This window comes from Felis catus, chromosome A2 (genome assembly GCF_018350175.1).
Source record: "Felis catus isolate Fca126 chromosome A2, F.catus_Fca126_mat1.0, whole genome shotgun sequence".
In the NCBI taxonomy this organism is placed as follows: Eukaryota; Metazoa; Chordata; class Mammalia; order Carnivora; family Felidae; genus Felis; species Felis catus.
In genome coordinates this window covers 12,469,928-12,493,177 of record NC_058369.1, presented here as the reverse complement: position 1 = coordinate 12,493,177, position 23,250 = coordinate 12,469,928, and the positions used below count along the sequence as shown (strand labels likewise).

Below are 23,250 nucleotides of genomic sequence, written 5' to 3'. Positions count from 1 at the left end.
ATTGCTTGTAGATGGCCATCTTCTCCCTGGGCCCTCATATGGTCTTTTCTCTGCCCGTGTCTGTGTCTTAATCCCCCCTTCTTATAAGGACCCCAGTCGTATTGGAGTAGGGCCCACCCAAAGAGCTCATTTTCACTTAATCACCTCTTTAAAGACCTTATCTCCAAATATGGTTACGTTCTGAGGTACTGGGGATTGGGGTTTCAACTTATGAATTCTGGGGGGACACGATTCAGCCTCTAACAGATATGCAGTGGTATTTTGTTGTTTTAAGGTGTATTTCATGTGATTACTTGCCGTCCATATATTCTCTTTGGTGAACTGTCTGTTCAGATTTTTTGCCCAATTTTTTATGGAGTTTTTTCTTCCTTCCTTCCTTCCTTCCTTTTTTTTTTTTTTTTTTTAAATAGAGAGAGAGGTGGGGAGGGACAGAGAGAGAGAGAGAGAGACAGAGAATCCCGATGCGGGGCTTGATCCCACGACTCTGGGATCAAGACCTGAACCGAAATCAAGAGTTGGACGCTCAACCGACTGACCCACCCAAGGCGCCCAGGAGTTTTTCCTTTTTTATTGGAAAAGTTTTTACACCTTTACTGAGATAGAATTGACGTATAATAAACTGTGCATATTTAAAGCATAGAGTTTGATAAGTTGTAATGCGCATATAGACCTGCGAAGCCATCACTACAGTCAGGATTGTTAAGATTCCCATCGCCTAGTTTCTGCCTGCTTCTTCCCCCTTCCTCCCACCTTCCCCTTCTAGTCCTCGTCTCCCCAAGCACCCGTTGATCAGCCTGTTACTCTAAGTTAATTTGCCTTTTCTAAAATTTTATTTAAATGGACTCATAGAGTACGTGTTCTTTTTTTAAAAAAAAAGTTTATTTATTTTGAGAGAGAAATAGAACTCAAGAGTGTGAACAGGGGAGGGGCAGAGAGAGAGAGAGAGAGAGAGAGAGAGAGGGAGAGAGAGGATCCCAAGCAGGCTCCACTCCACACTGTCAGCACAGAGCCTGATGTGGGACTCGACCCCACAAACTGTGAGATTGTGACCTGAGCCGAAGTCAAGAGTTGGGTGCTTAACTGACTGAGCCACCCAGACGCCCCTCGTCCACTCAGCTTTTGATGGACGTTTGTTTGTTGTTTCCAGCTTGGGGCTATTACAAAGCCGCTATGAATGTTGGTGTACATGTCTTTGTAGGGACACATACATATTTTCGTTGCTCCCGGGCAAGTACCTGAGTAGAACAGCTGGGTTATTTGACAAGTGAACACACTATTTTTGAAGAAACTGCCACTGTCTTCCAAAGTGGCCACGCCATTTTACACTCCCGCCCGTGGAATATGAGCGTTCCTCTTGCTCCACACATCCTCGCCAGTATGGGCAGTCTTTTATATATATATATATTTATATATATATAAATATATATATATATAAATATATATATATAAATTTAAATGTTTATTTATATTTGATAGAAAGGGACAGTGTGCGAGTTAGGGGGGGGCAGAGAGAGACAGAATCCGAAGCAGCCTCCAGGCTTCGAGCTGTCAGCACAGAGCCTGACGTAGGGCTCGAACTCACAAGCCACGAGATCAAGACCTGAGCCGAAGTCGGACGCTTAACCAACTGAGCCACCCAGGCGCCCCGGGCAGTGCTTTTAATTTAACCATCCTAGAGAATGCGAACTGGGTATCTTCCCACCCATTTCCTGGTTGGCTAAGGATGTTGAGCATCTTTTCATGTGATTTCTGTGTGTGTGTGTGTGTGTGTGTGTGTGTGTGTGTGTGTGCTATCTGTATATCCTCAACGTCAAAGTGTCCATTCAAATCCTTTGCTCATTTTTAATCAGGCTATTTATTGACTTTTGAGAATTCTTTATATATTCTGGATATAATCCCGTTATCAGATGTGTGATTCCCAAGTTGTGCTCTTAACAAGGTCCTACACATGGGGTGCCTGGGTGGCTCAGTCGGTTAAGCATCTGACTTCGGCTTAGGTCATGATCTCGTGGTTTGTGAGTTTGAGCCCTGCGTGGGGCTCTGTGCTGACAGCTCGGAGCCTGGAGCCTGCTTCAGATTCTGTGTCTCTCCATCTCTCAGCCCCTCCCTTGCTCATGCTCTGTGTCTCTCTGTCTCTCAATAATAAATAAACGTTAAAAAAAAAATAAAACAAAAAACAAAAAACAAGGTCCTGTACAGACTGAGCTGCAAACCCCAATCACCCAATAATCCTCCCATCTGCCTACAAAGGGCAGTGATAATCATCACCCTCTTTGCCCCCAAAAGGCAAACTGGCTTGGAGAGGGGGAGGCCCCGTGACCTGTTGGTGACACAGTAAATATTTGAACTCCAAACCCCAGACTTCACCCACAGGCTCCATCCCGACTTGGGACTGCCGTGAGCCTCATCTTCCTGGAAACGCTGAATGTCTCTGAGGATACAGAACCCCCCTGTGTCCTGAGGCCTAAAGAGCAGGAATGAATCAGACAAGGCAAGAGACAAGGGTTCTTTCACAACCGATTTATTTGCTGAACCTTCATGCCGAGCCTTGACAAACATGCAAGAGGATGAATTCGGAGCTTCGGGACCCACCCAGCTCCCTCCCAGGTGTCACAGGATCAAGGCACTTTCCCAACAGCCGGGCAACATCCGGGGCCCTGCTGACCCCGCCCTGATCTTGACGCAGCTGTAGGCTGAGTACCCACGTGCAGAGGACAGCTCTAAGCGGGCCCAGTCTGGGCCAAAACCCCACCTGAGACTGGCCACACCTCATCTACCCACCCCTGCTTGGATGTCCTGGCAACACAGGTTGAGATGAAGGAGGCCGGGGGCAGGGGGTGGGGGCTCAGCTATCGTTCCCCTCACTCACCCTGACGCATGTCCTGGGCCCAGCGGCAGCAAGATGCCCAGCACAGAGCAAGCCGACTCTTCTGATTCAGCCAATCAGTGGAGGACGCAGGCATGAGGGAGGCCTGACGCTTCTAGGGCCCAACAGCAGGTGCTCGGAGCCCCTTCACAGAGCTGGATCTTGGGACCCCTGCCCGGCCAACTGCATTTCTTTGGTTTAGCACCAGCCTGAAGCCAAAGGTCAGAACGAGCCTCCCCCACCCTCCAAGCTCTCCAGACTGGCCTAGGTGTGTCTACCGAAGGCCCCCTTTGTGCCAGGTAACTTGTGGGGTTCTCCGATCCGCAAACACAAATCATCTAAAATGCAAAGCCGCTCCCAAGCATGGTGAACATCCGTCAAGGCCTCCCCTCCCGACTGCGTGGTGCTTAAGAGTTTATAAGGCTGGTTCACATCCAGGCGCACACCAACACTTCCATAAGGAGGAGGGCTGGGGGTCCCCACCGTACGGATGGGGAACGGAAGGCTTGGAGGAGGCAACTTGCCCGGTGCCTTCCAGGAGGGGTGGGCAAGAAGAGACGTGGAAGGTCATAGCAGCCGCCTCCCAGCAGGTACTTAGGAAATGGCCATCAAATTCGTGACTCTCAACCTGACCTGAAATTCTTTCGGAGTCAAGATGTAATTTTAGAGAGGAAATGATGGAGCAAGAATATACTGCTAGAGTTTCTGGCTGGAGCTGCTGCCAGGATTCTGTGGGCCTCCCCCCCGAATAAAGCTGGGTCGCTATGGTGGCCTGGCAGAAAGAGAGGGACCCCTCCATTCCCACAAATGCCCCTCAGCCCCATATCTCATTTAACGCCCCCCGCCCCCATCAGCCCTGGAGGGTGGGCTGATGGCCCCAGTTTGTAGACTGGGACGTCAAGGCCCGGAGAGGGGAAAGCTGAGCCCAGGAGGCGCCCACACCAACTCTGAGGGTCCTGGGTCTGGGTCTTCTCCCCGGCACCCCACAAGGCCTCTGGGCCACCCACTAATCTGCCTTCTTGGTTTTCTTCTTCCTGGAGCCCTCGCTCAGCTCCTCCTTGGACTTAGCAGGCAGGGCTGAGTGCGGGGAGCCGGGCCCGCCGCCGCCGTGGGACCCGCCGTGGGACCCACCATGGTTGTCGTGGTAATGGTCATCCCCCCAGGCAGCCCCAAACAGCACAGGGCAGATGTAGCCCTCCAGAACATCAAAAGGGGAGCCATGAGAGTGAGTGGCCGTCAGGAACACCTGAGGTGGGATGGAAGGGGGGCAGGGAGACAGCGAGAGAGACAGAGGGAAACCGAGGCAGAAAGCAAAGTGGGGGGATGGGAGAGGGAAGAGGGGAGAGAAGGTCAGCCAGGTTAAGGTCAGAGGTAGCCCAGACCCCCCCCCCCCGGCTTTATGCACCCCCGGGAGGGTGACCAACTGTCCCAGGTTTCCCGGGATACGAACTTCCGGTGTTGAAACCCACATAGCATCGGGCACATGGAAACAGGCGATCTCCCCCCTTGCCTCCCACCTGGGCTCAGAGAGGAACAGTGCTTGGCCTGAGGTTACTCACTGCCTTCCCCTTTTCAATGGCCTATGGGTCCCCTCCCCGCCAGCCAGCCAGCAGCCACGCTCCCCAGATGCATGGGGAAGGCAGTGTGGTCCCTGAAGACCCCCCCTGGGTGAGTCAACCCCAGCTCAAGGCCTCAGGATCAGACCAGCCCCCTCCTGGCCTAGCCTGGGTCCCCTGTGTCCTGAGTGTGCCTTCCCTGGGTCTCATCCCTCAGCTCTCCACTGCCAAGGCACAAGCTCCCCCCCCACCCCCCGATTCTCCAAATGGACTTCGTACATTCCTGCCCCACTCTTAAGCTGGGCCCTCTGCCCAGAGGCCTTATTCTTCTCACCCAGTCCCCTACCTGCTGGGCACTCCTCTTATCAGACCTTCTTCCCACGCAGACCTCCTGGCACCCCCTTCCCCAGCCCCCTGCCTTAGGGCTGTCCTTTCTGGGACACAAGACTACAAGCCCGAGCTCCCAGCCTGGAAGGTGCGGGTTGGGGTGGGTCAGGGCAGCAAGACTTACCTTACAGGACACCATGAACACGGTGAAGATGAAGGTAAGGCTGGCTTTGGACACGGGGAGCCAGCGGGTCTGCTGCAGGGTGAAGAGTATGGCTCCATACAGGCTGGCCTTTGTGGGGCTGGAGGGGGCAGCCTCAGTTACCGCGAGGCGCCAGCCACGCAGCCCAGGCCTTTTTACCTCTGGCCCCGACCCCGCCTGCCCACTGCCGGCCCCAGCTCACATCCCAGCTTCTCCTGAGCATGAGGTGGGAAGGGGCCTGCATGGCACGGACACGGTGGTGTCTCCCTGCACAGTAAAGGGTTAACAGGGCCCAGAGAGGTTCTTCTTTCTTAACTTCCTTACGGGATAGGTTTTCAATATTTTAACTTGTTGCAGAAGACAGACCCGTGACTTCCGTTCCTGATGTCTGTTGTGCACCGCCGTCCTTAATGATGATAATTCTGCCTGGTATTTCCAAAGCACTCGCCCGCCAGGGACCGGTGCTGCGGAATCTATCCGTGTGGTTCCTGGGGGCCCCTCACCCTCAGCTGATGAGGCGGAAAAGGAATCCAAGGGGGGAAACCACCTGCCCACTTGGTTGCAGACAACACAGCTAGCTGTCTGGGTCCCCGTTTCCTTGTCAGTGGCCCGAGGGTGGGAATACACTTTCGTGGGGGGGTGAAATGAGCGAATTCTCTCTTCCGAGGTGTGAAATGGGAATTGTCATGGGTGTATGGGCAAGCCTTTTAATTTTGTCGTATTTAAAAATTTTTTTTAATGTTTATTTATTTTTGAGAGAGAGAGAGACAGAATGCGAGTGGGTTAGGGGCAGAGAGAGGGGGAGACGCAGAATCCGAAGCAGGCTCCGGGCTCCGAGCTGTCAGCACAGAGCCCGACTCAAGGCTCGAACTCACGAGCTGTGAGATCATGACCTGAGCCGAAGTCAGACGTCAACCGACTGAGCCACCCAGGCGCCCCTAATTTTGTCATATTTTAAATGGCCATGGTTTTTATTTGTTGTCGATTGGGAGAAAATTGAACTAGCCCAAACCAGTTAGGTCTTTTAAAAATGTATAGGCTACAGGGGCCCCTGGCTGGCTCAGTTGGTGGGATGTGTGACTCTTGATCTTGGGTTGTGAGTTCGAGCTCTGCGTGGGGTGTAGAGATGCCTTAAAAACAAAATCTTTAAAAAAAAAGCAATGTATGGGCTACATGCAGCATGAGGCCCTACGCTGAGTCCTGGATGCAGCTGGCTCTGCCCACCTCGTCCCAGCCACATTCCCCATCCACGCTCTGTGCCATACGCTCTCCACCAATGCTCTGTACCCCCTGCTCTGTACTCCTCACTCCGCATCCATACTCTGTACCCTGACCCCCCAGAGCTGGGCAGAATCATTGCTCTTTTCTCACTTGACAGGTGGCAGAGGTGCTGGCCTCTGTCCAGAGGTTCCTCCTTTGCCAGAAAACTCCTACTCACTCTTCATAACCCGAGTCAAGTATCTCATCTCCCTACAGCTCTGCCTGCCCCTCCCCCCTGGGCAGAGCCCTGGTTCCCCGTTTCTGGGTCCCCCAGCCTTGACCTCTGGAAGCTTCTGGAAGACAGAATCGGTGGCTGAGGCTTCCAAGTCACCAGGAGTATCCAACCCAGGGTCAGGCCCAAGAGGCACCTGTACATACAGGAAGGAGGAGGGGCGGAAATGGGATACTCACAAGGACATGTGCAGGATCTCATTGGTCTCCGGCTTCCAGACCCCTCGGAGCAGCTGCTCAAATTTGGACATGAGGGCGACACCAGAGCCTACGAGACAGGGTGCCCCTGAATGAGCCTGCCACCTCCAGTTCCCCCATTCTTCTCAGCTGAATTCCCAAGGAAGCAGCTTCTCCAGAGGGACACTGAGCCTGGGGGTCTGTTCATCAGTTGCAGCAGGGAAACTGAGGCTCAGAGAGGGTCACACGGCATATTCGGAGCAAAACTACCATGAATTGAGGTCATATCCCATCTGCAAGGTATGTCTCAGACAAATCTGGGTTGTCTGCCCTGATGCCCTTAGGGAGTCCCGGATCCTGAGCTGTGCATAAGGCTTCCAGAAGCCTCCCCATCCCAGTGTCTCTCCTCCTCAGGGCTCTGAACTCTCAATCTTTCTTAAGCCACTTGCCCTCCAGGAGGCATGCTGTAACTCTACGGAATTTGCTCTGTAGTATAGGCTTCCTGGAGAGTAAATAAGGAGACCCATATGCAGACATAAATGATTATCATTCTAGAAGAATCTTTCCATTTACCCCAAATGTATTGGTTAAAGAGGTTGGACTCCTAGAGCTACTCCAGGAGTAGCTATGCTAATTGAGGTGCCTAGTATGTACCACTGGACCAGGGGTTCATATGTGGAGTGATTTTGCCCCTAAGGAGGCACTTGGAAATGTCTGGAAACACTTTTGGTTGTTGCAACTGGGGAGGGGGCTGCTACTGGTCAGCAAAGGCCAGGAATGCTGCTCAACATCCTATAAAGCACAAGACAGCCTCCACCTCAGAGCATGATCCAGCCCCACGTGTCAATGGTGTGGAGTACGCTGGAGCTCAGTGGAGGGTGAGTCTAGGCCCCGATATTTTCGCAGTACACACTTTGGTATTAGGCAGCAGGGATGAGGTGTCCAGTGGTGTTAGCACCTGCTTGAACCTTCTTTCCCTGTCTTCCTTTTACCCCTTGGTCCACCTCTCCAACTATTATTGTCAAATTGTCTACTTCTCCTTTAACTTCTCTCAGTTCGTGCTTTATATATTTTGGTGTTTTTAGGTGCATACATGTTTGTAATTGTTACATCTTCCTCGTGGATCGACCTGTCATTATAAAGTACCCCTCTTTATTTTTAGTAGCATTTTTGTTTGTTTGTTTTAAAGTCTGTCTTGGTCTACCTCCTAGCATAGCTAGAGGAGAGGGGAAAGGAGGCCTTCAGAGTAGTTAAGAATGTGGACGGTGAATTCAGAGGACCTAGAGACAGACCTCGCGGCACTCCCTTAGCTGTGTGACCGCGGGCAAGTGATTTCATTTCCTTCCTCAGTGAAAGGGGATGACATTAGACTTCTAAAGCAGGGTCTTAAGGATCAAATGGGGTAAGATGCACAAAGGGCTCAACTCAAACCTGTCCTGGGTCATAAAGTCTTCACTGGGCATCCATGAACACGGACAGGAAACCGAACTACATCTTTTTCACGCCCCTCACTGAAACACAACCTTTCCTTCCATCGTGAAGGGAGGTAGTGAGCTGAGCAGGATTTGCAAGTCTGTGACTCCATCACCAACAGAATCCACAGATTTATTTCCTTTTCACGTTCCCATGGTTGCAGATGGTTTCATAATATCGTTTGTGCTGGACAGCACTTCAAAAGGTTGAGAATTCCCTATTTGCTAACGAATGGTCTGTTATTGAGTGCCTCGGTAGAGATGTATAAAATGACTATGCCATACTGAAACTTTGTTTGATGCCTATTTTGAAATAACGGGCCTCTTCTGTCATCATATATATTTCATTTTATGCACTTACAAACACAAAAGGCTTTCCCGGACTCAAAAAGGGCCATGGTCCACAAAGGTTAAGAACCCCTATAGTTACAGGGGTGTGATTTCTTCTCCAGGAAGCATTTGGCAACATCTGGAGACACTTCTGGTTGTTAGGCTGGCGGGTGCTACTGACTTCTGGTGGGGGGAGGCCAGGGATGTTGCTCTACATGTTACAACGCACGGGACAGCCCCCCCCCCCCCCAGAGGGTGATCTGGCACCAAACATCAGAAGTGTTGCAGCTGAGAAAACGTGCTCGAGAGACTCAGCCGTCACTGTCTCGTTGTCCTGTTAATCTTTGACAGCTAAATTCCGGAAGAATTTTCCCATTTACTCTAAAGGTGTTGGCTAAAGACACTGGACTCCCGCAACAGTCCTGACACCCCTTAGCCTGGACCAATATCTATGCCGACCTGGGTGCCCGACATGTAGCACACTGAGCAGGGGTTCTTAACCGAGGTGATTTTTCCATCGTTATCATGGTCCTGTTTACCTTTGACCCAGCCGGTGGCAATCATGACGAACCACCCATGGTGGTAGTGGTGGTGGGCGTGATGGATGCCCACGGCGATCTTTCGGACTCTGACTACCTCCTTCATGGCCACAAATATAAGTTTCACAGGTAAGAAGCAGACACACTTGTAAAAGAGGTCCAGGGGGCAGAAGAAAATCAAGTACCTTTGGGGAGAGAATGAGGAGCGTCAGGGGGAGACAGACCGTGGGGGGTCCCTGGGAGGTTGGGTCCAGACCTCCCCTCTCCCCCAACTTGTTGGGCTCCGGACAGAGCTGGGCAGCGGAGAGCAGTGCGTTCAGGCCCACGGTGGAGGTTGTGCCGATGGGTCCTATTTCCTCCAACCTCCCGCCTCCCACCTCCCAGGTGGCTGGGTCACCCCTGCCCCCGGCTCTGCTCTCCCACACCCCACCAGCTTGACAGTGCTTACCAGACGGCCGAGGCCAGCAGGACGCTGGAATTGTTGCTGAAGTAGTCGATCAGGGGCTCCCCGAGGAGCAGATCCGCCAAGATGTAACTCCCGAAGCAGTGCAGCATGGCGCACAGCCAGGACGCCAAGGGATGGCGCCGGGACAGCTCGACTGCTCCTGGGGGGCGGGGGGAAGAGGCCGTCACTGGGATGCCAAGAGCGTGCTTTGTCCCCATGCCCTCTGGTCAGCTTATCCTAATTCAGCTGCCTTTGCAGAGCGCCCGCCCCATGCCTTGCTGCTCGCCCATTTCAGAGGAAGAACCCAGGCTCAGGGAGGCGGGACACATGCCTGAGGTCACACAGAGGAAAGGCAGAGCTGGGTCGGGCCTCTCTCCTCTGTGCTCAGAGAGGTGGCAATGATTGGTAATGCCAGCTCCCAGTTAGCAGGCAGCTCCAGGTCGCAGACACCGGGTTCACATCTACGTGAAGGACTCCTTCAATCGTCGTTGATACCCACCGCCAAGTGATCACTCTCATTATCCCCACAAAGAGAGGGAGGCGTGGAGATAGAGCCAAGTGCAGATGGGAACACTTCAATAGGGCTGCTGCTGCCTCGGGCTGATGCCAAGATCCCTACAGGCTCACGCCCGGCCTCTCCGTCTCTCCCTCCTTTTAAATTTTTATTGTTGCGGTGAAATATACACGAAATGTACCACTTTCACCATTTTGTAAGTGCACAGCTCAGGGGCATTAGGCACATTCCCACTGTTGGTGCAACCATCATCGCCATCCACCTCCAGGGCTTTTTCATCGTCCCCAACTGAAACTCTGTCCCCGTTAAACACTTACCTCCCCGTTCTCTCCCTTCAGCCCCTGGCGTCCACCATTCTACTTTCGGTCTCTGTGAATCTGACCCCTCTAGGGACCCCGTGTAGGTGGGATCACACAGTATCTGTCCTTTCGTAGTCTGGCTTATTTTCCTTAGCGTGATGTCCTCAAGGCACGCTCGTGTTGGAGCACTGCTAGTGTTAGAATTCCTCCTTTTTTAAGGTTGAAAAATATCCCAGTGAATGGTTAGACCACATTTTGTTTCTTCAACTCATCCACCGATGGACGTCTGAGCTGTTCCCACCTTTTGGCTATTGTGAATAATGCCGTGAAGAACACGGCATGTACGAATATCTATCCGAGTTCCTGGTTTCAACTCTTGTGGTGACATATCCAGAAGTGGAATTGATGGGTCATATGGTAATTCTATATTAACATTTTTTTTTAAGTTTTAAATATTTACTTATTTATTTATTTTGAGAGAGAGAGAGAGAGAGTAGGGGAGGGCCAGAGAGAGAGAGAGGGAGAGAGAAAATCCCAGGCAGGCTCTGCACTGCCAGCACTGAGCCCAGCATGGGACTCGAACTTACGAACCACGAGTCCATGACCTGAGACAGAATCAAGAGTCAGACGCCCAACGGACTGAGCCACCCAGGCGCCCTATGCTTAATTGTTTGAGGAACTGCCATATTGTTTCCCACAACCGTTGCACGATTTCACATTCCCACCAACAGGGCATGAGGGTTCCACCTTCTCCACATCCTCGCCAACACTTGTTATTTTCTGTTACGAGCTAGTGGCCCGGAAGAAATAAAGACACACAAGCAGAAGGGGCCAAGCACAAATGCCACCTCCTCTAGGAAGGCTTCCTGGCTCTGCTGAGTCGGTCACTCCTGCCTCTGGGCTCCCACAACCCTGTGGACTTCATTCTACCATGGGTCTTGGTATTTTACTTAATTGTTCTTTTTTAAATTTTTCTTTTAATGTTTATTTATTTTTGAAGGAGAGAGAGACAGTGTGTGAGCGGGGGAGGAGCAGAGAGAGAGAGAGAGAGAGAGAGACAGAATCAGATGCAGGCTCCGGGCTCTGAGCTGTCAGCACAGAGCCCAACACAGGGCTCGAACTCACAGACTGTGAGATCATGACCTGAGCCAAAGTCGGACGCTCAACCGACGGAGCCACCCAGACACCCCAACTTAATTGTTAACACCAACAGGAAGTAGATGAGAGGTTGCCTCGGGCTAGAGGGAATGGGGGAGAATGGAGAGTGACAGTTAAAGGATAGAGGTTTCTTTCGGAGGGGATGGTCGCACAATTCTGTGAATATACTAAAAACCAATGAACGGGATGCTTTAAATGGGTGAATTGGGTAGTATATGAATTAGAGCCCAATAAAGCTGTTATAAAATAAACAACGGAAAAAATGTAACTTATTTCGGTTTCTGTAACGGAGGACACACACTCATAAATGATACTAAATTGAGTCTTCCTATGAGCCCAAGGCAACAACAACAACAACGAAGGATGGTTCTGCTTAGCGGAGAGGAAAAGGAATCCTCTCTCTCAAGAAGATGGCTCAGTGCATCGGCCTGCAACTTTACAAATCAGACAGCAGCGCCCCACCCCAGAGCATCTCGGTTGGCCAGTCTGGGGTGTGGCTGGGCTTATGGATTTTTTGATGTTCCTGGGTGATTCTTATGGGCAACAATGTTGAACATCACATGGCGACAGAGGAATGAGCTGGCTGATGTCCCGATGTCCTGCAGCCCTGATAAGCCAAGATCTCCTATCCGTGGCTAGGAGGATAGGCTCCCAAGAACAATGGTTTCCAAACTGTGTTCCTAGGAACCTGAGGATTTGCAGGAGAAACCAAATGGGAACGTTCTGGGTCCTTCACCCCATGTCCACCAGAGCATACCTGCATTTACTGCTTCATCTCAGTGTTCAAGACAAGTCTTTGTTTTGTTTTGTTTTGTTTTGTTTTAAAGCTATCTCTGTGCTGGGGGCACCTGGCTGGCTCAGTTGGCAAAGCATGAGACTCTTGATCTCGGGATTGTGAGTTAGAGCCCCACATCGGGTATAGAGATTGCGTAAAAATAAAACCTTTGGGGTGCCTGGGGGTCCCAGTTAAGTGTCCGACTCTCGATTTCAGCTCAGGACATGATCTCACAGTTCATCAGTTCCAGCCCTGCATAAGGCTCTGTGCTGACAGCATGGAACCTGTTTGGCATTCTCTCTGTCTCTCCCTCTCTACCCCTTCCCCATTTGCATGCTTTCTCTCTGTCTCAGAATAAATAAACTAAAAAAAAAAAAAAAAAAAAAAAAAAAAGAACTTTAGAAAAAAGAAAGCATATGTCAATACTGCCGAATAAAGTCAGTAGCTGGTGTTAATGGAATTGTAGCAGTGTCAATTTCCTGGTTGGAGTAATGAGCTACCAGTATGTAAGACGATCTCGTTGGGGGAAGCTGGGGGAAGGGGACTTGGGAACTCTTCGCACGGCTTTTGCCACTTCTTACGAGTTTTTAACTTTTTAAAAAATGTGTTTAATTCCCACATTGAAATAGAGGGCAAAGGTCTAGTTCTTAAAAAGTAAGTTTATAGGGGCGCCTGGGTGGCTCAGTCGGTTGGGCATCCGACTTTGGCTCAGGTCACGATCTCACAGTCCGTGAGTTCGAGCCCCGTGTCAGGCTCTGGGCTGATGGCTCGGAGCCTGGAGCCTGTTTCCGATTCTGTGTCTCCCTCTCTCTCTGCCCCTCCCCTGTTCATGCTCTGTCTCTCTCTGTCCCAAAAATAAATAAAAACGTTGAAAAAAAAATTTAAAAGGTAAGTTTATAAAAACTATCTAGGGGAATAGGATTAATGCCTCTGAATCAAATCCTCACACTTTGTATTATGTAAAGTCTTTAGAATCTTTATAAATAGGTTCTATCATTATGTCAAATTATTTTGTTTGTTTGTTTCACGTAATCTCTATGCCCAATGTGGGGCTCGAACTCACAGCCCCGAGATCAAGAGTTGTATGCTCTACAGACTGAGCCAGCCAGGTGTCCCTTATCTTCATGTTAACATCCTCATAATCTTCTGTAGCCACACCCCAGAGTTGCAACCTGGTGTTTCCTGCTGTGACAACTATTGATTTCTTCCCTCCCCCACTAGTTTCATTTTCCAGAGAATGCTTTTAGGATTAAGCCGTAAGACACAGACACTTAGCTCTCATGGCCAGAGCAGGTACCAAAGACTCCCCTTAAATGATTTACTTGAATCCAGTGACAACGCCACTCAATGTGGATGTGAAATGACAAGGTTACATGTGATCTGTTAATCAAAAGACTAATCAAAATAAATGATCCCAGGTTTGGCTTGTTGTTGTTGTTGTTTTTTTTTTTTTTTTTTTTTTAATTTTTTTTTTTCAATGTTTATTTATTTTTGGGACAGAGAGGCACAGAGCATGAACAGGGGAGGGGCAGAGAGAGAGGGAGACACAGAATCAGAAACAGTCTCCAGGCTCTGAGCCATCAGCCCAGAGCCTGACGCGGGGCTCGAACTCACGGACCGCGAGATCGTGACCTGGCTGAAGTCGGACGCTTAACCGACTGCGCCACCCAGGCGCCCCTGTTGTTGTTGTTTTTTTAAGGTTACTTTGTTTCTTTAAAAAAATTTTTTTTTCAACGTTTATTTATTTTTGGGACAGAGAGAGACAGAGCATGAACAGGGGAGGGGCAGAGAGAGAGGGAGACACAGAATCAGAAACAGGCTCCAGGCTCTGAGCCATCAGCCCAGAGCCTGACGCGGGGCTCGAACTCACAGACTGCGAGATCGTGACCTAGCTGAAGTCGGACGCTTAACCGACTGCGCCACCCAGGCGCCCCAGGGTTACTTTGTTTCTAGAAATTGGATGCCTCTTGTCTCTAAGTTGTCAAATCTGAATGCGTGGCCTCTTCGTGACATGCACTACGTCTGAAGCTATTGACATCAATACCTATGCATACGGTCGATACACTCAAAACATTGATTTGGTCTTAGTCCTTCGTTGAGTATGGGGACCTCATCAGTGTTACCTGCTGCTGCCCCCCACCCCCGCCACCGTGCGTGGCACTGTGCCTGACACATAGTAGCTGCCCAATAAATAGTTGTGAGAGAATGAACTCCTGCCCTCACAGAGCTTACATTCTTGCAAATGTGGGCAGAACAGCTCGCAGGCATTGAGGTTGTGTTTGCGCACTTTGGGATGCACCGTATGAAAACCTCCCCTGCTCTATCTCTTTGTGGAGTTACTATTTTGTCCCAGGCAACTGTCAGCCTTGACTCTATCCTGGAGAGCTTTTAATCACGCATAACAGAGGGATCAATATCCCCACTTGCAGCGAGTTATATGGGGGACCAGTGTCCCCCTGCCCAGAATTCATGTCCGCCGGAACCTCACAATGCGACCTCATTTGGAATAGGGTCAGTGTAGGGTTTTCATTCCAAGAAACATGAAGTCCAATCCCTTCTGTAGAAGGAGCTGCCTTCTTAGCTTAGCTTGGTCAACTTTATAGAGAAGGGGGGGGGGCTAGGAGTATGTGCCCCTGCTCCAGAGGGAAAAAAAGCCCCAGTTTCCCTCCATACACACAGTTGGGAGAATCCATAGGCAACACCATCTTGGAGGCAGTTTGGCAACACTGAGGAAATCTGAGGCTGTGCATTGCCCACGTCTCAGCAATTCTGCTCCTCACGGCTGACTCAAAAGAAACTAGCAAAGGAGACCGGGGTGGGGGTCAGGGGGAGGATTCCACCGCCACACTGTTATAGGACAAAAGTACTTATCTCTTAGTGAGGGGTGGAGACTCACACAAAATGGGTTACCACAGAGCCGCTATTTAAAAGTGAACTAGATCGGGGCGCCTGGGGGGGGGGGGGGCTCAGTCGGTTAAGCGTCTGACTTCGACTCAGGTCACCATCTCAAGGGTCCCTGAGTTCAGGCCCCGCATCGGGCTCTGTGCTGACAGCTCAGAGCCCGGAGCCTGCTTCCGATTCTGTGTCTCCCTCTCTCTCTGCCTCTCCCCTGCTCGTGCTCAGTCTCTCTCTCAAAAATAAAGATTAAAAAAATTTGTTAGTAAAAAATAAATAAGTAAAAGTGAATTAGATCTATGGCCCTGGGAACAAAATCCCTTCTGGTTGAGAACCACCACTCTAGATAAATCCACGTGGATAAATCCCGTACGGTTATTACTGAGTAAAAACGTTAGGTTGCAAGAGGATACATTTACGTATATCTTAAGTATATATTTGAAACAACATACTCCATGTAGTTTAGAGACACATACACAGCAGAGAAGGTGTAAATACAGGCGTGGGAACAATACGAGCCAATTTTAGGGTGGCGGTCACATCTAGAGAAGGAGGGACGGGGAAGGGACAGGGTTGGCTGGGTCTCTATTTATTTATTTAAAAAGTCATCTGAGGGGCACCTGGGTGGCTCTTTCGGTGGAGCATCCGACTTCTGCTCAGTTCATGATCTCATGATTCATGGGTTTGAGCCCCGCATTGGGCTCACGGCTGTCAGTGTGGAGCGGGCTTCGGATACTCTGTCCCCCAGCTCTCTGCCCCTCCCCCACAGCGCTCTCTATCTCAAAAATAAATGAGCATAGAAAAAAAAAGTATTTAAAAAATAATAATAAAAATAACAAATATCTGAAGCAAATCTATGTTCACATCTGTTAAATCTGTGTAGAGGGAAGAGCGGTATCTGTGATATTTATTCTATGTGTATGAAATATTTAATCACCAAAAGGGGTGAAAACAAGAGTCTCCTGGAAAGCTGATAAGCAGGAGGGCTATGGGGTACTCATCTGCCTTATCACACTGGGCTCCACACTCTGTACTGAGCCCCCTCACTACCTGTCCCCTCTCTGATGGCCATGACTAGAGGGCCAGGAACCAAGGAAGTCTTGGGTGGGCAGGGGGATCCTGTTCCTCCAGGAACGGGAGGTCTTGGGTGGGCAGTGGGGCGCCAGGCTACATCCTATCTGCAAGAACCCAACAAAAATTTCCGGAAGACTCTTAAAAAATCATGTTCACAGCAGCACTGTTCACAACTGCCAAAGGGTAGAAACAACCCAAGTGTCCTCCAATAGATGAACGGATAAACAGAATGTGATCAAGCCACACAATGAAATATGATTCAGCCTTAAAGAGAAGTGAAGTCCTACAACGTGAACAAATCTTGAAGACGTGCTAAGTGAGAGAAGCCAGACACAAAAGGTCACATGGTGTATGATGTCATCTATAGGAAATGTCCAGAAAAGGCAAATCCATAGAAACAGACAGCAGGTTACTGGTTGCCAAGGGCTGGGGGTTGGGGGGAAGGGGGAAACGGGGAGTGACTCTTCATGGGTATGGGGTTTCCTTTTGGGGTGAGGAAAGTGTTCTGAACTTAAATATTCCATATAGATGGAATCATATCACATAGCCTTTTACCTCTGGCTTTCACTGAGTGCAATATTTTCAAGGGTAATATTCATCTTTCTCTGCTGTGAGGTATTCCATGATAGGAACAGATCACAAGGTATTTATCCATTCTCTTTTTTTATTAAAAAATTGTTTTTTAATGTTTACTTATGAAAAAGAGAGAGAGTACAAGTGGGGGGAGGGACAGAGAGAGAGGGAGACACAGAATCGGAAGCAGGCTCCAGGCTCTGAGCTGTCAGCACAGAGCCCGACGCGGGGCTTGAACTCACAGACCGTGAGATCATGACCTGAGCCGAAGTCAGACGCTTAACCGACTGAGCCACCCAGGCACCCCGTCTATTCTCTTGCACAAACCACATTTTATAATCAGGAAACCTGCCTCATAAAAGTTGTTTGAGAGGAAGTCCTAAACACACTCCCCTTTTTCTTTGCCCCCCCGCCCCCCACCAACTAACCAGGTGACCTTGGACAGACCATTTTTGCTCTGTGTCTGGCTCCTTCTATCAGGTGTGAATCCCAATCCCCTCTTTGCCCAGCTCCTAACAAGGGCTGGGATCGAATTTTCCCTCCTCACCCTGGGGTTACAAGCGCAGAGTGCATCTTCTCCCCGCCCTCAGGGTAGTCCTAAGTCTTAGCATTTACAAAGGTCCTACAGTATGAGGCAGAATGTTCTTTCCTCTTCTTTGGGGCGTCTATTTAAAATGTGGCCAGCTGAGAGTTAATCCTTCGGAGCAACTGGTGGGTCCCACAGGAGCCGGGTCAGGTGAGGCACCCATGTTTTGCAGAAATGGATACCTCTGCATCTAAAAATAACCCTGAGGGGTTGAATTCTTTCCAGGGTCATTCTTGTGCCCTCTGGGACCATCCCAGGGACTGAGGCCAGGGAGTGGGGGAAGGGGCTTTTGTGGAAGTAAAGCAGGCTCCCGTGGGTGTGTCCTGGTAGAAAAGTCACAGGCCCACGGTGGCCTCGGGCAAATGACTGCCTCCCACTAGCCTCCGCTTCCTCTGCTTTCAAAGGAAGACAATGAGGGCACCCCCTCCTCAAGTTGTGATGATTCAATGCGATGTGCACGATTATCCACACGCTTCTCAGCGCTATCAACCTTAGTGATCTCAGGATGAGTCTCCCCATTGCCACAGATGAGAAGACTGAGGCTGATGGGGGATGGGCCTGCCCTGAAGATCCACAGCAAGGTGGTGGCCGAGAACCTTCCCCCGGGGGCTCTTTCCCTTTGCCAGACTCCTTCCTGGCTTCTCTTGCTGGGTTTTGGGGCGGCATCAGGATCCAGGAGAATGTGGGTTGCAATCCCAGGTTTGCCACCAAAGCGTTCCCCTCTCGCTGGGTGAGCCCAGGCTAGTCACTCCTCTCCTCGGGCCTCAGCTGGTGTATTTGTGTACAACGGGTGGTGCTGGCTAGAGTGACCAACCACTCCGGGGTGGCCCGGGACCGAGGACCTCCTGGGACATGGGACTTCTGATGCTTGTCTTTTTTTTTTTTTTTTTTTTCAACGTTTTTTATTTATTTTTGGGACAGAGAGAGACAGAGCATGAACGGGGGAGGGGCAGAGAGAGAGGGAGACACAGAATCGGAAACAGGCTCCAGGCTCTGAGCCATCAGCCCAGAGCCCGACGCGGGGCTCGAACTCCCGGACCGCGAGATCGTGACCTGGCTGAAGTCGGACGCTTAACCGACTGCGCCACCCAGGCGCCCCTTCTGATGCTTGTCTGAATTGAACCTGGGCGAGGTGGTCACCCCGGTGCTCTTACTCATTTCAAAGGGCGCCAGTGAGGACAAAAAGAAATTATTGCTTAGTGCTTAGCAATTATGCAAGAGTTATTCCTGGAACTGGATCTGAAATGGAAAGTACCTGTGGGTGGAAATTTTAGCTGATGGATTTATAAAAATCGGCTCTGCCTGAGGAGGGAGGAGGAAGCTCCCCTCAGGTTCCTCATTCTGGCCTGGGGTGGGCAGCACAACATTCCCTCTCCGGGGGTCAGTGTCCTGTCTGTGGATGGCAGGGAAGCACTAGAAGGTTCCACGGGGCGCTCTCAGCTCTGCCGTGGCTCTGTGCTATATAGTCTGAGGTCTAAACGTAAGAGATGTATTTACAGAGACTCTCAGTGACTTTAGGGCAAGTCTTCCCCTGAGCCTTCGAGTTCAGCCACCTGCCTTGGTTTCTTTCCCTGTGAGAGACAGTGGCCCTGGAAGAACTTACAGTTTGTGCCAGAGGTCCCAAAACAGGGGTCGAGGAGCTGTCTCTTTAGCCCCACAGCATTTTAGAAAATGTTCAAACTGCAACAAAGACATCTTTCAGTAGGTGAATAATGACACTATGGTGCACACACACCATGGGATCTTACTCGGCGATAAACAGGAATGAGCTCTCAGGCCCGAAAACACATGGATGAGGCTTAAATGCATGTTGCTATAGGGGAAAGAAGCCAGTCTGAAATGGCCATACACTGTATGATCTGAATTCTATGACAGTCTGCAAAAGGCAAAACCATGGAGACAGTAAAATGATCAGTGGTTGCCAGGGGCTTGGGGGAGGGGGCAGGATGATTACGTGGGGCTTGGCGGATTTTTAGGTTAGTGAAACTATCTGTATACTATAATGGTGGATATGCGTTAGGCACGTGTCAAAAGCCACAACATGTACAACACAAAGTAACCTTAATGTAAACTATAGACCGTGCTTGATAAGATGTACAGTGATGATAATAACGATGTGGATAAATGAGGTTGGTTTGTTGTGACAAATGTACCCCTCTGTGCAGAATGTTGATGGTGGCGGAGGTCAGAGAGTAGATGGAAACTGTACTTTCAGCTTCATTTTGCTGTGGATCTAAAACTGTTCTAGAGGGGCGCCTGGGTGGCTCAGTCGGTTAAGCGTCCGACTTCGGCTCAGGTCATGATCTCACGGTCTATGAGTTCGAGCCCTGCGTCGGGCTCTGTGCTGACTGCTCAGAGCCTGGAGCCTGTTTCAGATTTTGCGTCTCCCTCTCTCTCTGACCCTCCGCCGTTCATGCTCTGTCTCTCTCTGTCTCAAAAATAAATAAACGTTAAAAAAAAAATTAAAAAAATAAAACTGTTCTAGAAAAAAGTCTATTGGTCTGGAAGGTTCTTTGGATAGGTCAAGGCTTAAAGTATCCAGGGCTGTCATTCATTCATCATTCAATCGTTCGGTCATGCAGCCAACATCCATGCTTCCTCTCCTCTTCCCGTAGAGAGCTGGGGGTCCCAGCTGGTCCCCCCTGCCCCTACTGAGAAGCTCCAGGTCTAATGAGGAGATCCTGCCTCTTTTAGCCTATCACTTTTTAAATATTATGCATATTTTGATTCAGCAGGTCTGGGGTGAGGGGGAGTGGTGCCTGGCATTCTGCATTTCTTAACCAGCTCCCAGGAGACATAGATGCTGTTCACCTGAGGACCACACTCTGAGCTTTGTCCTCATTCAGGCTTCTCATGAAAGCCTGACCTGGAAAATGCCTGCATCCCAGGAAACACATCCTCCCACGGCCTTACAAATGATGGTAACTACCTCTCACAAGTGCCTTAGACCCTACTACTGACAAAAGTCTCAATAGAGTTTCACAACAGCCAGGCAGAAGAGTCCAGATTTACGTTCCAATGAGCCTATTTCATAGATGAGTGAGCTGAAGAAGCTCTCGAAGGCACAGTAACCAGCCCGGTGTTTCCTCAGTGGTAGAGGTAGAACTGACTCCTAATTCAGAGATTTTTTTTTTTTTTTTTCCCTAAAAGCCAGCTTGGCTGTCGGCTTCACAGGTGTGCTACCTGTGCAACTGCCCAGGACCCTGTGCTCAGAGGGGCCTCCCATTCAGTTTAGTGTTCTGCTGTCACTGTCTTGAGATTCTTAAGTTCTAAATGAGGGGGCCCAACAATTCTACAGCTGGTTCTGCAATCAGCACACAGATACTGAGAAGAAAGCTTTATAGAGGCTCGGCAGGAACACCAAACCGAAGGGCTAACAGCTAAGTCCAAGTCACCTCCCTTTTCTAAGGGGAAGCAATCGTAGTGATTTCCGGGGTCAGGCAGACCTGGGTTTGAATCCCAAGGTTGTCATCTACCAGCCCTGGGACCACAGGCTCATTGCATTATGTAAATTACCTTAGTCACTATTTCCTATTTCCCCAGTTACAAATGGGGATATTCTGATTCGGTTTATCTGGGGGCGGAGATGAGATGGGGGCTTAAGAGGCCCCAGGAGCCTCTGATAAGCGGCTAGGGTTCAGAACCACTGAGCCTTCCCAACCTTCAGGAACCTTCAGGCTCCAGTGCGTCTAGTTCAGATGATTCACTCTGTGACTGGCAGAAACATCTCGACCCCTCTTGCAAGCTCCTGGCCAGCCTGAAGACCTCTTTCTTCCAGACGCTTGTGTCTTACGTTGCTAACGGGGCTCCTGCCCTCCACGGTTTTAGATAGCCCAAGGTGTGCTAGGTTCTGTACTTGCCCAGGGGCCTGGCCTGAGCCACCACAAATTCATCCTGAACAGGAAATACAGCCCTGTGTTCATGCTAACACAATACAAAGGTTATTTTGCTTTGCAAAGTAACTGGTCTCCAGAACAGCTTTTAAAGAATAGGCTTTAGCTTGTGGGTGGACAAAAATAAAATGGAATAAAAACACTTGGCAAGCTGACTATGATCCCATTTGCATAAAATCATGTTTCTACATCTCTACAGGGTTATAAATGCATAGAAGAGAGGTCCGGAAGGGTCGACAACACATTAACTGTAATTATCTCTTTCTCCTTTGCATTTCTCAGCTTGATTTTTAAATATACAGAAGCACCTATTTTTATCATCTGAAAAAAAAAAAAAAGCTATTTCTATTCTGCCAGAAAAATATAGGAGTGATTTCATCTAAGTGGGAGAAAGTTTCGGGATGATTGATCCCTTTTCTAAGGCTAAATTCTCAACTCCCTTTCCTTTGCTGGCGTGCTATAATAGTTATAACACCAGGAGATGAACAAGAAACATTGGGTGAGCCTTGTATAAAAATAGAACACATTCTAAGGAGGCTATTTACCATCACTTAAAAAATGTTTTCAAAAGACCCAAGAAGCAGTCTTTCTTCTCTCCTGCGATTCTCCACCGGGGGTCTGGAGCTGGCGGGGGTAGCTAACCCCGAATCACCCTGCCCTAAGGCCGGTTCTGCTCAGTCAGTGGAAGGATACGAGCCAGGGCTGGAAGAATTCCTGCCGGGAGAGGAGACCCAGCTTCGCCCGGCCGGAGGAGGAGGGGGGATTGCCCGAGGGCCGCAGCGGAGAGGGAGCGCCGGTGTCACTTTCTCAGAACCGGATTACTGCCCCCAGCACGGCCGGCCCTTATATAGACACTCAGCAGCCGCTCGGGCTCCCCGCGCCAAGGGCAAGAGGGGAGGTCAAGGCTGCGGCCGGCTGGCCAGGACATCTGGACGGGCCCGCAGCGCCGACCTCCGCCTGCGCCCTCACCAAGACCTACGCCGCTTGCGCAAGTTCTTAGGACCATGCCAGGATCCCTGACCTGCTCTCCCAGCCCCCTCCCAAGCACCTGTTCCCCCTCCTCTGAACAATCACGTTCCTCTGCTGCCCTTCAGTGCGTATCTGCTCCCCCTCCCCCAGCCTCACAATCCCGGGGGCTTCTCTCCTTGCTCTCCCTCTTGTCTCCCATCCCCCCCCTCCGCCCACCCCATGTGGAAGAACCGCATGATCCCGGCACCTGCTGCTCCCCGGAACCAGTCCCTCGGACTGTCCCCCCAGCATCTAGGGCATCCCCCGCCTCGGACCCGCAGGTTTACCCCCGCCCCCCGCCCCCTCCCCGCGATGCCAGCCCCCGCGGGCTCCTGGCCCTGGCTCACCTGGCTCATACTTGAGGTAGAGAATGGAGACGATGAAGTAGCTGAGGTCGAAGACCGGGAAGAGCGGCACCCGCGAGAAGCTGAGCGCCAGCTCGCCTAGGCTTAGCGCCGAGAGCAGCTCCATGGCGCCCGCCGGGTCCCACCCCAGCCCCCGGCCCAGTAAGTCCCGCAGCCCGCGGCCCGGCAACTGCGCCCCCGCCGCTGGACCCGCCCCCGCCCGCCAGGCGCCGCCCCCAACCCGGCCCCCGCGGGAGAGGCGGGACGGCCCCAGGCCCCGAGGCGGGTGGTGGGGCCGTTCTGTTCCTTGAAGCCTAGTCGGGTGTCCCCTACTCCGTCCCTCGGGCCATCGCGACCCCATTCAGTCCAGCGAGGCGGGGTGCAGGGGTCCCTGTGGTGTGCGTTGGACAGGGTAGCCGTCCCTGGCGAGGGGGGGGGGTCCTTCCTGCGCGGAGCCCACCCAGGCGGGACGGATCAGTTAGGACCCTGTCCCGGTGGGACTCGATTAGGATCCATGTCCTCTTTGGAGCCCTTGGATCGGGACCAGCACCCTCTGTGGGGCCCGACCAGTTGTGAACCCCATCTTCCCGTATCCCAGAGGGTCAAGACCCCAATTGTCTGTGGAGCTGTCATGACCCTAATCCTCTATGGGGCTCTGTAAGTTACGATCTCCATTCCTCACGGGGATCCCTGTTCTCCGAAGGGACAGCTCTGTTGGGACCTCCT

At 50.9% G+C, this 23,250-nt stretch overlaps 1 protein-coding gene across 1 annotated transcript; it reads right to left on the bottom strand.

Moving 5' to 3' along the window:
- Positions 1–2,505: 2,505 nt before the first annotated feature.
- TMEM38A (transmembrane protein 38A) lies at positions 2,506–22,730 on the bottom strand. Its single transcript, XM_003982055.5, has 6 exons — positions 22,528–22,730; positions 9,409–9,565; positions 8,961–9,145; positions 6,623–6,710; positions 4,934–5,051; positions 2,506–4,112 (listed from the first exon to the last, which is right to left on the bottom strand). The coding sequence occupies exons 1-6, from the start codon at positions 22,649–22,651 to the stop codon at positions 3,873–3,875; spliced, it is 912 nt and encodes a 303-aa protein (XP_003982104.3). The 5' UTR covers positions 22,652–22,730; the 3' UTR covers positions 2,506–3,872.
- Positions 22,731–23,250: the final 520 nt, after the last annotated feature.